The sequence below is a fragment of the Eptatretus burgeri genome, chromosome 7 (assembly GCF_056783735.1).
Source record: "Eptatretus burgeri isolate ZD-2024b chromosome 7, Ebu_testis_v1, whole genome shotgun sequence".
Lineage (NCBI taxonomy): Eukaryota > Metazoa > Chordata > Myxini > Myxiniformes > Myxinidae > Eptatretus > Eptatretus burgeri.
The window spans coordinates 53,836,373-53,852,549 of NC_140967.1; the positions used below are offsets into that span (position 1 = coordinate 53,836,373).

Here is a 16,177-nt window from a genome sequence, read left to right on the forward strand (position 1 = left end):
AGGGGTGTAGAATGTTGAGAATATGAAAGTTAGCTTCAGCTTGCTTCCCACAGCCCTCCTAATTTATTCATTGGCTAATTAGGTGTGAGTCAGTAAGTGGTTAAGCTGGAATGGTAACACCTGCATTGAACCTTGCAGGAGCTATGGTTCTGTGGGTGGGGTGGAGTTGTGTTACGGTTGAGGGGATATATGGAGGAATTTCATTGGAAAGTTATGATTGAATAGAGTTGTTTGGTTGGTGGACATGTCAGAGATATCTCGATGTTAACTAAGTCGGGAAACTGTGAGCTTAAGTGTTATGTGTCACCACATGGGGGGTGGTTCAGTGTTAATTAGATAGGATTAAGGATAGTTTCCTCCAGTATGTGAGTGCCTCCTGTGACTTTCTCCTCCATTTTTGCATTTACAAGTCAGCCATGAAGGAGTTGCCTTTTTATAATAAGCACAATGATAACAACAAGCAAGCAAAATGTGCAGACAGAAGCCCGGCCTTCTCGGGTTTTGTGCGATCAAGCCATGCCCGGAGGTGGAAGGAGTTTGGTTGTTGGTTGAGTTGGTTCCGTTCATTTATGTGTAAGGGACGCATGTGGTCGAGAGACGAGAGAGCGAGGAGATGGCTTGAAAGATCAGGGCATTACGGCTGGCTTTCCTTCGACGCATGAAGAAGGGCGATGTTGGAGTTGTAGTTGAGAAAGGAATGTGGCTGGGACGGAGGATCTTGCTTTGCTCTCCTCTCGGCACGATGAAATGGCTGTGAGATTCTCATATTGTGCTGTGAATTGGCTCACGTACTAAGCAAGACGCTGGCCATCGACTCTTGGCTGGTTGTGAGAGACGGACCTCGTGTATATGACCAAAGAGATGGCACCATTCTGCAAAGTCATGGCGTCGGTGAGGATGATCGACGCAAGAAGCCACACAATGGTCTCTGAGCCTTCGGGTAGAATACCGCTCACGAATTACCTCACATATATTTTTTCCGCTGCAAGAGAGCGGCTTTTTTGGGCGCATCTACCCATGCAGGCCAAAACACCTCAATTCCAAAGTTCCATCAAGACCATCTCTGGACCAAGCTAAGTGCGAGAATAAAGGAAGGATTTTCTTTCATTTTGTTTTCCCCTTGTCTGTGCCTAAGTCTGTGTGTGGAGGTGTCTTGACTTAGACTTTAGTTTACTTCACGTATTATCACATTTTTAATTATTACCTTGTAAATATTTATATTTTCATTAAAGCCCACGTTTATTCTGAGTAGCTGTGTCTGTGTATTTGTCGTGGGGTTTGAGTATAAACCCCTTATGCTGTGCATACATGTGCTCCATTGCTCCGCCAGTGCCGATTGCCCCTCCCGCATGCGCCATAATCTCTGAGGATCATGTGTCTGCCTCCTATGGAAAACCACTCGTCTATCCAGGCTGGCTGGTGTAAAACCGCCCATCCACCACAAATTGGGCATGGGGGATTCACCCAACTGCCCAGACCCATGACAAATACATTTCTCACAATGAAAAAAAAGTAATGAAAAAATAATCTTGGAGCTATTTAAGATCGACATGTACAGATTCAAAACCTATTACCACTTGCATCAAAGTTTTACAAGATAATAACGGATTTTTTTTTAAATGTCTGATCAAATCTAGCAACGTGATGACGTAGCCGATTTTGCTGTTGGAGTTGGAAAGTTGGAGGCAGAGTTTGATAACAGCAATGCGACATCACAAACTTGTGGACACACACAATCTTTCATAAGGAATGTTAGTGAAAGTCATATTTTATTATAGTAGTTGAGCTACAATTACAAAAGTCACAATACCAGGATGAGATACATACAAAGGCTTAAGACATAACAGACAAGAAACAGAGAAACCAACCTAGAATTTCCACTGGAGGCTGCCAAACCAAAAACCTAAAAACTTTCAGTGAAATCAGAAACTCCAATAGAATGAAGGGCTCAAATTCAATAATGTTCAAGGCAGGGTTATAGGCTGCTTAGACTTAATTTTGGTAAAATCAAGGAGAAAAATTTTTTGGATAGAAAGGAAGTCTTACGATACCCATTCGCGCCAGTTTCCTTGGCTCTTGCCAACTGTGATGAAGACAAACAAGGCAGCTCGAGCAAGAAATATTGAGAAAAGAATGTCATCAGCTGACACATTTTCTCATTCTCCTACCTGCTAGTCCATAGATGGAATAATTCATTACATTACATATATTTTTTCTACAATTACTTACCTGTGTGTAATTATCTACATTACATATATTTTACATACAATACTACAATTAGTATTGTAGCATCGGGCAGATTTTTGGAATATATTCCGAATGCCAGTGATAACTCGTGTATATACTCATTGTGAAAGACATCGTGGGATCTTCAATGTCCACTAACTAATGCACGCACAAGGGTCCACAGCTTAACATGCATTTAAGGGATGGTGAACGTTCATGTAATGTCCAGCCTCTGAAACCCCAGCCAATCTGACAGTTTATAATCAGGCTGAGAATAAAACCCAGACAAGATAGCTCAAATGTAAATGCACAGATGGAATGGTTCTAGTGCATAGAATAAATTCTGAGAAAAAAAAAAACATATGGTGTGATCCAGCAGCAATCATCTTTGTGGCAGCCTTCACGGATGGAACTGAGAGAAAGAAGATAGATGTGATCATTGATGTACACAATAGCATCTCGATTAAAAATTCAGAGAGGGAAAAAGAGGAGGTCGGGTTGTGAAGTGATGCTGAGCAAGATTACATCTGGCCACAAGAGACAACAATGAAGGTCCATTCTGAGATGTTCTCCCATCATAAATGCTCAAATAATTTTGTGATGAATGAAAGAAACCCTCTTACTCAGATAAATTAATTAAGACTTGAGTACATACTTCTCATGCCAGGAACACCGTTTTGAGCTCAGCATAGGAGGAGCATCCTGTACTCCTGAACTGGTGACTGCAAGAAGAGGACACATGAAAACTGTTGCAAGCAAATATAGCATCATGGAGCCACAAAATAATTATTGTGGTATTGGAGGGTATGGAAGTGATCATTTTTTCCCCATTTTCAACACGAAGATTTGAAGAAATCCATGTAGGATGTGGCACCCAAACTCGCATCAGGTATCTGTAGATATATATATATATATATATATATATATATATATATATATATATATATATATATATATATATATATATATATATATATATATATATATATATACCAACTCAGCAAATCACTTGGAAGAGAAGTACGTTACAACTTGTTGTAACCTTCACAGAGTGTGACTGATAGCACATTTGGAGAATGAGGAAACTGCCTAGCTTAAAGTTAATTACCAAGCATGTGATTTCAGAAGGCGATCATAGAGTAAGGAGAACACTGGGGATGTGCTTGCAGATCTCATCTATATACTTTGGGAGTTTACCTGTAGATTGCATTACAAGTACCACACAGGTAAGTAAACTCAGATACCAAGCGAAGCAGGGAGGCAGTGGATGCTATGACTGGGTCACGGGGCATTGTTAACTGTCAATAGAGTGGAAGAAACGCCTGCCTGCTCCTAAGGTAGCATTGAAGGTAGTCATGCAAATGCACCAACTTTTGTAGATTACCTGCAAAATACCTTCAAGTGCTCTCCTGAATGCAGGCAACAAACAAGACTGAGGATGAGGAGGATGTGACAGCATTGAGGACATGTCAGATGAGGAAGATTTTGATGCTAATAAAGAGCTATTCCAATCAGGTGCTGCATACGGTGGTGCTTGTTATTGGATAAGCCAAACAGTGCAACAAACCAACCAAACAATTAACCAGCGAAGGTAGACATCCCAACTAAAACAAGAAAAAGAGCAATCAGAGATTGTAGACCCTTGCCAGGATTTGTTTTGTGTGTTGTGTTGTGTGGTGTTTGTGTAGTTTTGTGTGGTGTTTGTGTACTGGTGCGTTATGTAATTAATCAGAGACATAATTAGAACTGCCACTTTATAACTGCCACTTTTGTTGTCAGGTCAGGTTCGATCTGTGACCTGCTACAGGTACCATGTAAACCTGTACTAACCTGTTCCATGGTCGGGTTGTCGGCGACTAAACCGTCTCCCCCACCAGGTTTTCTGGTGAGGAGGGTGTTTGGATATGGACACCCAGCAGGATTAAAAACAAAACCTGTCAAAGGGCGGAGGAGCTCCTTGTGAGCCAACGGCCATCCATATCTAGTGCCCAACTGTGTCTGCGGACGTCCTCCTGCAGTTGGGTTACTTCTTATTAGGAGGTTGGTGGCAGGATTTGCACTCCAGCCACCGTAAAACGCTTCATTCCGCAAAACGCAAAAACGCAAAAAAATCTGAAAACCCACTCCGTGGGAGTACCTCCTGTGCAGCTTCCCTTCGCAGGGCAGCTCACCGGATGATGGGATTGGGGCAAAGCCTTCGGGACCCCCAATCTTTGATAGGAGGGAAACCATGGGGTAACATCCCTGGGTCAGATTGCGGGAGAGTGTGTCGGAGTGGTGCTGAGGTGTCGTCCACCAGACGGCGGTCTCCTTGGGTTAACCTGAGGCGGTCCCTTCGGGTGGGTGCCTGGAATGTCCTATCCCTAAGAGAGGATGATCACCTGTCTCTGTTATCATCTGAGCTCAAGCGTTTGGACATCGGGATTGCAGCTCTCTCTGAGGTTCGGAGACCGGATTGCGGCGAGATAATGGTGGGTGGTTACACCTACTATTGGTCTGGTCGCTCTGATGGTTACCATACCCAAGGAGTTGCTGTAGCTGTGTCCAATAAGCTGACCCCAATGATAATTGAGGTAACACCGGTCAACGAGCGTATTATGAGATTAAGGATTCGTCACTCCTTAGGTGTCATTTCCCTGGTCTCTATTTATGCTCCGACTGAGGCGAGTGATCTTACCGTGAAGGATGCATTCTACGCCACACTCGAGTCTGTGGTTGATCAGTGCCCCAGACGAGATACACTTCTAGTCTTGGGGGATTTCAATGCATCGACTGGAACTGATAGGGATGGTTATGAGGTGTGTGTTGGTCCCCATGGGTCAGGAACTATGAACCAGAATAGCACTAAGTTCCTTGACTTTGCAAGAAGTCATGGACTTAGGGTGGCTGGTTCATGGTTTCAGCGCCCGCAAGCTCATCGCTGGACTTGGTATTCCAACGCTGGTGGTGTGGCAAAGGAGATTGACCATGTCCTCATTGACGGTCGATGGAGGATGATCCAGAATTGCAGGGTCTACCGGAGTGCTCAGTTCCTCAATACTGACCACAGGCTTGTTGTAGCAACTCTAAAGCTGCACCTTAAATCCTGGAGAATGGTACCATCCCAGCCTAGGCTGGATGTTGCCAAGCTCAGGGATGAGAGAGTAGCTGAGGAGTTTGCGAACAGGCTGAGTGGACACTTGGGGGGTCTGGGTGCTTTGGGGGTCCTGAAGAGTTGTGGAGCACCTTCAAGACCACCGTCCTTGATGTTGCCGGTGGATGCCTTGGAGTTCACCGCAGGGCAAAGAAGAATTTTGTCTCTCAAGGGACACTGGATACCATTGACCAGAGTCGCAGGGCCAGGCTGAATGGCAGAGCTGAGCTGTTCAGGGAGCTGAGGCGTAAAACTGTACGTGCACTGAGGGTGGACAAGGAGGCCTATGTGCGAGGAATCTGTGAGGGGGTAGAGCATCACCTGTGGACAGGTGATTCTCGTCCCGCTTACAGGGGAATTCGCGCATTACGTTCATCCAAGCCCATCCCTCGGAGCACTGCAGTTCGAGCAGAGAGTGGTAGGCTCTTGACAGAGGAGTCTGAAGTGAAGGCCCGCTGGGCCGGTTACTTTGAGCGGTTGTACCAGGCTGATCCCCCAGCTGTCGAGTTGGACGTCAAGGGTGTTACAATCCCTGTTGCTGACCCTCGAATCAACTGTGGTCCACCATCGCTTGTGGAAACACGGGCTGCGGTGAACCAGTTGAAACGGGGCAAAGCTCCAGGGATCTGTGGCATCCATGCTGAACTTCTCAAGGCTGGTGGAAATGCTGCACTCGCGTCGTTGCATGCAGTTTTGTGCTCTGCCTGGAACACAGGCATCATCCCAACTGACTGGAAGAGGGGCCTTGTTGTCCCTCTCTGGAAAGGGAAGGGTGATCGCCAAGACTGCAACAACTACCGAGGGGTGACGCTGCTCTCAGTGCCGGGCAAGGTCTTTGCTCGGATAATTCTTGATAGGGTTCGCCACCATCTGCTTGAGCACCAGCGTCCAGAGCAGTCAGGCTTTACACCAAAGAGGTCAACGATTGACCGTATCCTTGCTCTTCGTGTCCTCACTGAACGCAGACGAGAGTTTCGGCAGGGGCTGCTTGCAGCCTATGTTGATCTCTGTAAAGCGTTCGATTCAGTGAATCGGGATGTCCTCTGGAGGATTCTTGGTCTTCGTGGGGTGCCACCGAAACTGATCGATCTGATGTCTGAACTCTACTCTGGTACTGAGAGTGCTGTGAAGTGTGGTGGTACCGCCTCTGACTTATTTCCAGTTGTTACTGGAGTTCGTCAGGGATGTGTACTTGCCCCCACACTTTTCAGCACTTGTATGGACTGGATTTTTGGGAGGATGTCGGAGAGATCAAGTTGCGGTGCATCGTTTGGCAATGTCAAGATCTCGGACCTTGATTTTGCAGATGATGCAGTCATCTTTGCGGAGACTTTAGACATCCTCTTGGGGGCCCTCGAGGTGCTGAATGAGGAGTCGGAGCCGTTGGGATTACGGATTTCTTGGGTCAAAACAAAGATCCAGGCTTTCGGTGACATCTTGGATGCTGCTGTCCTGTCTGTGTCTGTTTGTGGTGAGGATGTTGAGGTCGTGGATAGATTCACTTACCTTGGCAGTGATATTCATGTCTCCGCAGGTTGTGAGCCGGAGGTCAATAGACGTCTGGGTCGGGCCTGGGGAGTCATGGATTCACTGGATCATGGGGTGTGGCGCTGCCGGTACCTGTGCGGGAGGACGAAAGTCCGAGTCTTCAGGTCCTTGGTACTTCCAGTCTTGCTCTATGGGTGCGAGACTTGGACTTTGACCAAGGATCTGAGACGGAGACTTAATTCCTTTGGTACCAGGTCTCTTCGGAGAATCCTTGGCTATCGCTGGTCGGATTTTGTGTCCAACGAGCGGTTGCTGAGAGAGACTCGGATGAGATTTGTTACCTGCATAGTCCGTGAGCGTCAGCTGCGGCTGTATGGACATGTGGCTCGTTTTCCTGACGCTGATCCTGCTCACCAGATTCTCTCAGCGAGGGAGTCTCATGAGTGGAGGAGGCCAGTGGGCCGACCACGTGCCTCATGGTTGCAGCAGGTTGACCATCATCTCAAGGAGATGGGGATGGGCCTGGCATCTGCCTGGGGGATGGCCAGACGGAGGCCCCTGGAGTACCGGCGGAAAGTGGACGCAGCGACGCGCTGTTCTGGCACATGCTCCCATACCTGACCTGACCTGACTTTATAACTGATAGCAATGAAATCCAGGTACCAAGACGTCCCGCTTTGATGCAATCCCGCTTTTATCGGACACCTGACCTTGATCCATGATGTTTTTTTTAAATTATGATTCAATTTAATTGAGAATGGGATTAAAATAAATTCAATCAAAATCAAATGGAAGACCAAATCGGTACAGTCCTGTATTGGAGTAATCAGGAGCCCAAACAAGAAAAAAGCAAAGATGAAGTCATCAGGAGGAACCTGGATAGGATTCAGGTTTCAGCTGCTACTCCTCTACTCTCAAACACATCCAAGCACAGCCAAGTGAGCTTTATTTAAAAAAAAAAAAACATAAATAAATAATAATAAAAATGACCCAGATCAAAATAATCAAATAATTTTGGCTGCCAGACCATGAACACGATCGAGTTGAAATTTAAAACATATTCACCATCACGGTTAGATCATAATTGTGAAGTTTCACATTGATTGATTAAGCAGTTCCAGAGAAAACATTATTTAATATTTTTTCTTCAATCCAATATATGGCTGCCAAACCATGTGACCTATGATGTCATATGTGAAAACCTTTTGTTCCTCATGGTTAGGCAGTCATACATGTAAAGCTTCACCTATATCAGTTCAGCCACTTCAGAGAAGAAGATTTTTGAAGATTTTTTTTAAAAAAGAAAAACAATATGGCTGCCGAATCACATGACCAATGACATCATAAAATTTTTTTTTCTGTGGACCATTTTATCCTGAGGTAGCCCTCAAAAATTTTCATACTGATCAGGTGTGTTCTACATATGCAATTATGACATCATAACGAAGGCAACAATGATGTCATAAAAAAACACATTCCCTATGAGTACTTGTGATGTCACAAGTTTAAATTTTTCCTTCATGCAGTTTCAGAGATACAGAGGTCCAGTGTTTTTCAGTTTTTCGAAATTGGCTGCCACACCACGTGACTTACGACATCGGAATCATCACTAAAACATTCTACATGAGTAGTCGCTCCTATGGTGAAAATTTTGTCCACTCTGCTTGCAAGCAATGTGTGAAAAATGTGTAATTTGGCCCTAATGGCCTCCTCCTGCATTGGAGTTCCTTCTATTTCCACATATAATGTATAAATATTTTAATGAAAAAAAAATCAGTATTTTTTACCTTAACTTTTGTTGGTATTCGTGATTTTCGTAACCCTTTGAATCCTGAGCTCCTTGGACTTTCGGCTCCCCCACCCTGGACTTCCGGCCGCTCAGGTGTCTGGAGGTTTGAGTAGTGGTGGGTATATGGAGGTTCGAATAGCGTCCGGTAAAACGGCCGCGATGATCCAAAGGGTTAACAACTTGAATCACAAACCTCATGCAGTGAACAATAAATATAGCCAGCATCATAAAAAAAAAAACAATAAAAACCTGCGTGTGTGTGTGTGTGTGTGTGTGTGTGTGTGTGTGTGTGTGTGTGTGTGTGTGTGTGTGTGTGTGTGTGTGTGTGTGTGTGTGTGTGTGTGGAGGATGTGACAGTATTGAGGAAAATTATGTTTATTCGGAAAATCTCTGAAATGAAGGTGTGATTTGCAATGGCAATGCAATTTCATCCACCAAGCTACATGTTTGACAAATCCACCAGACATTTCCATAAAGTACAAGTTCTGACATTGCCCAACCAAAAGGTAGCAACAACCCTTCTGTCTCATGGACTATCTTTCCTCCAAAGTCTAAAGCACAAATTCCCAATAGGTTGTAGTTGGAAACCTCAGGAGTAAAGACGTTACCAATTACGATATCATCGTGTCTGCTCTTTATAAACTTGTAACAACTCTGGAAAGGTCAAACAGTAAGATTTTCCTACATGTCCAATTAATATGGTAATTTTTGATGTAATTGCATCTTAAAAGCGTGAAACCCTTTGCTTACTTGGGTAAGTTATGGATTGGCCTTTCATTCATTCTATTTTCAATTTTATCCCTCCATCCTTCCATCATCAAAAGTGTAAGGTTTATACTGCGTTCCATTTCACTGCAGGCAAATGATGCAGCAATTGCTTATATTAAAAATGGTATCCAGTTGTGTGGCATAAGAGGAAGAATTGAAATAAGAGGAGTGTGAGGATGAGCAGAAACAAAGAGAAGAAGTCTGCAGTCAGATTGAAGGGGTAATGATGTTACAAATTATGTAATCCAACTGCTCTCTCTTTAACAGGAGAGGAGAGGCCACGGCAAATAATGCACTCAGTGGTTTGCACAGCCTTTGTACTTGGGCAGGAATTATGTTTGCAATCAATCAGTGACAATAACAAAAGCTCAACCTGTTGAAACAACTCGAAATCGACAAAAGTGGTGTTGAGCCACTGGAAACCGGAGAACTCCATTGTAGTATGCTTTCTTCTGATTAACGGAGCCTGGGTCTGATTCCTGAGAAATGTGATTTTTCTTTGTATTCAAGGTCAAGGCTCATGGAGGAGCTGGAACATGGAATGGATCAGGATGTAACAGAACAAAAGGAACAGCAGAAGGAGAGGGAGAAAAAAAAATAGATGGAGACTCGGAGAAATACGGGATGTGGGGAAGAATGAGGGGGAGGGGAGGATGCACGGGATGGACAAGAAGAGATACAGAAATTAACAGAAGCAAACTCTCAGGAAGGAAAAACTTGGAATTTGGAATAGCTTGGATTGGAGAGAGTTAATGGCAGTAGAAGAGATCATGGTTTTCGATTGGGGATGATCTGAGATGGTGGTGAACAGCTCTCTTGAAGACCTGGAGCGAAGCATGAGATTGAAGAGAATGTGGAAGTTGATTCCACAGGTGCGCAAATTAGGAACGAATGAGTGGAGGTGAGCAGTGTTTCTGCATTTTGGGAGTTATACCAGAAGGCGGTTGCTGGTGGACCACGTGCACCCTGCAGAAATCAGGAAGGGGTGAGGGATATAAAGCATGGAAAGAGCAGAGGGTGCAAGACCAGAAAGGAGGTGGTGGAAGATGGAGAGACCATCGACCTGTCTGTGATGACAAAGTGGTAGGCTCATGGACTTAGTTTCATGGTAGAAAATTCCAATTGCTGAACTACAAAGTTGTCCTTCGATGTGAAAATGTAGACATTGCACTGAGAACAAGCAGTCTGAATGTAAACTTAAACAGGATGTCCTTTCTGTTTGCAATTCTTTTTGAAATTTGAAGACTACGACATATAAACTGTAGACAAATACCTGGTCTTTGGTCCATTTCAGGAAAATATTTATGTTTATGTGTAGCTTTGACCATCTTGATTCACGAACTGCAACCTCTCGTTTCCATCCACCTGGAACTGTGAAATTGAGGAATCACAATTAAGGATCTTTGCCTGAAGGATATTAATGTATGCACAAAATAGATGACAGCAAAACAAATTCAGCACTCACAGTATCAGGACAGAGAAGTGGCAGAGATTTAAAGGTTTCAGAAAAGGGTGTAGCAGCAAAGTTTATTCCAGTCAAAAGCTAAGCTTTTCCAAGGAATTACGCATAGGAGGAGGCCATTCAACCAATCATGCCTGTGCCACACCAATACCAGATTTGAATAAATCCGTCAATACCCCTTCCCTTTCACTGCAGCCTTTTGGCTGCTACACTGGTACTCATTTCACCGACCTCGGAAGGATGACAGGCTGAGTCAACCCCTTGGTGTTAATTCAGCCGACAATGGCGATTGAACTCAGGACCCAAGGATCCCAAGCCACCACCATAACCACAAAGCCAATACCAGATAGTTATACAACACAAGTTCGGAAATTAAATACAAGACAGGATGATAAACAAATTAATTATCGAGTATATGAAGGACAAATACAAAGCATTTACCTTATTTGGGGCATTCACAAAGTTATATGACTAAGATGCAACAGTTCAAAGAAAGAATGACAGCTGGATTTTTGAAAATACAAATATAGATAATTATTAAGAAAAAAAAATATGAGGAAGTCATACCCAGCAAATAGGAGCAAACAACAACCACACACACAGTCTCTTAGCTCAGGTTACAATCCTTGACAGGTCACCACTTTGATGCAAGACACTCAACTGAAAGTTGTAGAAATTGAGAATTAGCTCTGGGTGTCAGAATGAACTCGCCTCACCTTCAATAAAGGACACCATGGGATCTTTAATGATGCTAGCAGACAGGACGTCCAGTTTAATGTGCAACCGAGAGGTGGTTCCCACAGTGACGTATCACACTGTCTGCAAAACATCAGGATGACAGTTTATAGCTGAACCGAGATTCGAACCGATGCTTAGGTAGCTCAGAGGCAAGTGCACATACCTGTAGGATATCCTGTCAGCCCATGCAATGATAAACATAATGATAGACTATATATAATGTGTATATATATATATATATATATATATATATATATATATATATGCATACATACATACATATACATGATCATTGCCACTGAAACCGTGGAAGAACATGACCAAATATTGCACAAGGTTATGCAGAGAGCCCGCCAACAACAGGTGAAGTTCAACAGGACCAAGGTACGGTTCTGAGTGCTCAAAGTGCTGTACATGGGCAACATCATCACTCCAGAGGGACTGACACCAGACAAGTCCATGATCCGAGGAATTGCTGACATGCCGACACCAGAAGACAAGTCAGAATTCAGCACCTATTGAGCATGATCAAATACCTCACACAATATATACCAAATGAGTCGGAGACCACAGCATCACTCCGTATACTGCTCAAGAAAGACGCAGCTTGTAGCTGGAAAGCAGAGCACACACAAAGTCTCAACAAGGTCAAAGCAGCATTGGCAACAGAACCTGTTCTGAGGTACTACGATGTCTCCAAGCCGGTGACAGTCCAAGCAGATGCTCAAGGAGGGATGGCCAGTTCACTACGCATCAAGGTCCATGACAGATCCTGAAAATAACTATGCACAGTTCAAAAAGGAACCTGTTGGCAGTCTGCTACGCCTGCCACAAATTCCACCAGTATGTGTATGGAAAGCCAGTGAATGTGCAGATGGCTCACCACCCTCTCGAGGCAATTTTCAAGAAACCCCTGGGCAACGTGACTCCGTGACTGCAGAGAATGCTTTTGAGATTACAGCGCTATGAACTAGATGTGAGGTATGTCCTGGGCAAGTACATGCATGTAGCCGACACACTGAGTCATGCATACTTACCTGGTGACCGATCAGACGACCAGACGGAGGATGACATGGAAGTCATGGTTCACTGCCTGGTGTGTGACATGCCGGTGAGTGCCACGAGACAAGAGCAGATCCGAGCTGCAGCTGCTGAGGACCCTGACCTCCAGATGGAAAGGCAGACAGCCATGATGGGATGGCCAAAAAGAAGCACATTGCTTTAAGCGTCCTCCAAGACTACTGGCCGGTCAAAGATGAGGTACACATATCTGATGGACTACTGTGTGTTGGTGACCGCATTGTGATCCCGAGCTCACTGAAGAGCGAGATGCTGACTCTGCTACATGAGAGTTACATGGGAGCTGAGAAAACGAAAGCCAGGGCTGCTGGTGCTCAGAACAGACAGTGACCAACTGGGCAGTTTGCCTCAGCCATAAGAATTATTATTATTATTATTTTTTTTGTATACCTTGGTCGAGGCTCGTATGAGAGCTAACACACAACTCACAGCAAGGAGGCATGAGACAAGAGGGGCGGGAGTGGAAGGGACAAAACAGTGGGGAACAGACACATTAGGTGAACTGTGGAAGGGAGAGGGATGGGGATGGGACGGGGAACATGGCGAAGAGAAGATGGACATTTCAGGGACTTTCAGGAAGGAAAGCAGGAGAAATGAAGGAAGTGGGCTTGGGTGGATTATCGGGGGTAGAAAAGATCAAGGATTTGGATGGGGGAAGATAAGAGGTGGTGGTGAACAGCTGTTTTGAAAGCCTGGAGTGAAGAATGGGAAAGAATAGAGTGAGGAAGTTTATTCCAAAGGCGGGAAAAAAAGAGGAATGAAAGAGTGAAGATGAGCAGTGATTCGTGATTTTGGTAGTTTTACCAGAAGGGGGTTGTTGGCGGACCTTGAGCGCCCTGTGGAAATGTGGTGGGGACAAATCACAGAGAGAGCAGGGGGGGCAAGGCTGGAGAGGAGTCGGTAGAAGACAGAAAGACCACCGACCAACCTGCGGTGATTGAGTGAGAGGCCCAAAGACTCAGCTTCATTGCGGGAGATGCCGATGATCTTAAATGCCCTGGTTTCGACAGCGTGAAGCCGAGAAAGGTGGGAGGCAGGAGCACCAGCCCAGAGGGGAGAGCAGTACTCCATCAGGCTACGGACAAAAGCTTTGTAAGTGGTCAGGAGCTCAAGAGGGCCGAGGAAGGACTTAGCACGACGGAGGATTCCCAGTCGGCGACTGGCTTTTGAGGCGAAGTTGGAAATGTGACTTTCCCAGGAAAGGTCATGGCAGATAGTGAGACCTAGAAGCTTGAAAGAAAAGACTTCTTCCAGAGGATTGTTGAGAAAGTGGATGGGGGGGTTTTGTAAATTGTCCTTTCGAAGAGACATAGTGAGAGTGTGAGATTTGTCTGGATTGAAAGACATGTTCCACGTGTTGGACCAGTTTGTGATTTTATCCAGATCTGCAGTGAGTGAAGAAGCTGCTGCTTGCTGGTCTGAGGGATGACAGATGGTACGGCAGAGGGTGGAGTCGTCGGCAAAGAGAAATAGAGGATTTTCCAGAGAGTCCGAGAGATCATTGATGAAAACCAGAAAAAGAACAGGCCCAGAACGCTACCTTGAGGAACTCCAGCCTGCACAGGAAGAGGGGATGAAAGAACTCCATTTAGGGCCACACGTTGACTGCGACAGGAGAGGAAGTCTGCGAGCCATGAGTGGAGATGACCTTGAATACCATGGGAAGAGAGTTTGGTGAGTAGGGCAGGGTGCCAGACTGTGTCAAAAGCACGTGATATGTCCAGGGATACGGCTCGGATTTCCTGTCTGGCATTGAGGACCTCCATCCATTGATGGGAGAGTAGAAGCAGCATATCCAGGGTAGAGTGACCTGGTCTGAAACCAAATTGATGATTGGAAATCAAGCCATTGGAGAAGAGGAAGGATTTCATATCTGAGGCGATGATGGATTCCATCACCTTTCTGATGATTGGGAGAAGGCCGATTGGTCTGTAGTTACAGGGATCTGTTTTTGCACCTTTTTTATGCAGGGCAGTGATGTTAGCAGATTTCCAAGCAGATGGCAGATGTCCTTGGGCAAATGAGAGGGTGAATAGAACAGAGAGTGGGTGAGCAAGAGCAGAAGAGCAGGCTTTGAGGACACGTGGGCTGATGCCGTCTGGACCGGTTGCAGAATCTGACTCGAGGTTTGAAAGCAAGCTCTCCACCTTGTCAGGAGAAAAGGATACAGAGTCCAGGGACAGTTGGGTGCGACTGGGTAAAGTGGGTAGAGATAGTGATGGGTTTAGGACACAAGATTTAGCTGCAAACACCGAGTTTAGACATTCAGCTTTATCACGTGTGGAATCAGCAGTGCGGCCATTTGAGGTAAGGGAGGGGATGGAGGGGGAACATACACCAGAAACAGATTTGATTAAACGCCACCAGGATTTTGAGGAGGGAGAGAGGTTTGAGAGTTGAGACTTGAAAAGGATGCACAGCCCAAGGAGCCGTTGAGACCACACCACATACCTGAGCTTGCATGGCAGAAGGTGGGAGCCGATGTCCTCACATATCAAATCAAAGAATACTCCTGGTGGTTGATTACTATAGCAAGTATCCGGAGGTGGTGGAGATCGAGGACAAGACTGCCACCACGATCGTCACCAAGATGAAAGAGGTCTTCGCATGTTATGGCATTCCAGAAGAGCTCATGACTGATAATATGCCATTTGACAGCCCAGAGTTCAGGCGGTTCACACGAAACTGGGGAATCAAACAGTCGACATCCAGTCCTGGATTTGCCCAGTCCAATGGCCAAAGTGAACGTTTTATCCAAACCATCAAGATGATGAAGAAATCTGATGATGACATTTACGTGACACTTCTGGAGTACCGAAACACCCCTGTCACAGCTACATCATTCTCGCCGGCACATATCTTAATGAGCAGGACTCTTGAGATCCGAGATACCAATCACCAAGCGGCTGCTCAAACCAGCAATAGTAGATCCCAGAGCACAGTTGATGCAACAGAAGCTGAAACAGAGAGTCCATCATGACAGATTGCTGGCTCACCTGCAGCCAGGTGACACTTCGCATCAGAAGGAAGAACACCTGGCAGCTAGCCATCGTTACCAAAGGGGATTCGGACCCCAGATCATATTGGGTTGACAATGGCATCAGGAGTGGTTTATGCAGGAACAGACATCAGCTGTTGAGAACGAATGAGCCACCACTAGATCTCACGACCCCTGAAGATGACGTCATGACCCCTCGTGAGCAAGAACCTGCTGCGACGAGCAATACCACTCATGAAGACATGAACAGTGGAGCGGGTATGCCACAATGTGCTCCACCTGTGAGAGAACATTACACACCTGACAACACACATGCGTCCAACCGTGCAGCATACTAGACGAGGACATGAGATTGTTAATCCTCAGAAGTATAAAGATTTTGTTTGGTAAATCCACAAACTTCTTTTAAACTGGTGTTGATGACCATTGCAAACTCGTACTGATATACCTGACTTACTAAGTTGGTTAAACTTTCACTCAAACTTGGTTTCTGGT

General features: G+C 45.3%; 1 protein-coding gene across 2 annotated transcripts in view; it reads right to left on the reverse strand.

Annotated features, from left to right (window-relative positions):
- Window positions 1-2,279: 2,279 nt before the first annotated feature.
- LOC147023279 (uncharacterized) overlaps window positions 2,280-16,177 on the reverse strand; it is a 28,272-nt gene continuing 14,374 nt past the window's right edge. For both annotated transcript variants that reach the window (XR_015059739.1, XM_085887123.1), the window contains exons 2-6: window positions 11,583-11,685; window positions 10,678-10,775; window positions 8,635-8,733; window positions 2,882-2,948; window positions 2,280-2,638 (exon numbers count right to left, since the gene is read on the reverse strand). Coding sequence is in view for 1 of the 2 variants with exons in the window: in XM_085887123.1 (XP_085743249.1) it covers window positions 2,910-2,948; window positions 8,635-8,733; window positions 10,678-10,775; window positions 11,583-11,601 (255 nt within the window). In the remaining variant the exon portion in view is untranslated. The remainder of the gene's footprint in view (window positions 2,639-2,881; window positions 2,949-8,634; window positions 8,734-10,677; window positions 10,776-11,582; window positions 11,686-16,177) is intronic.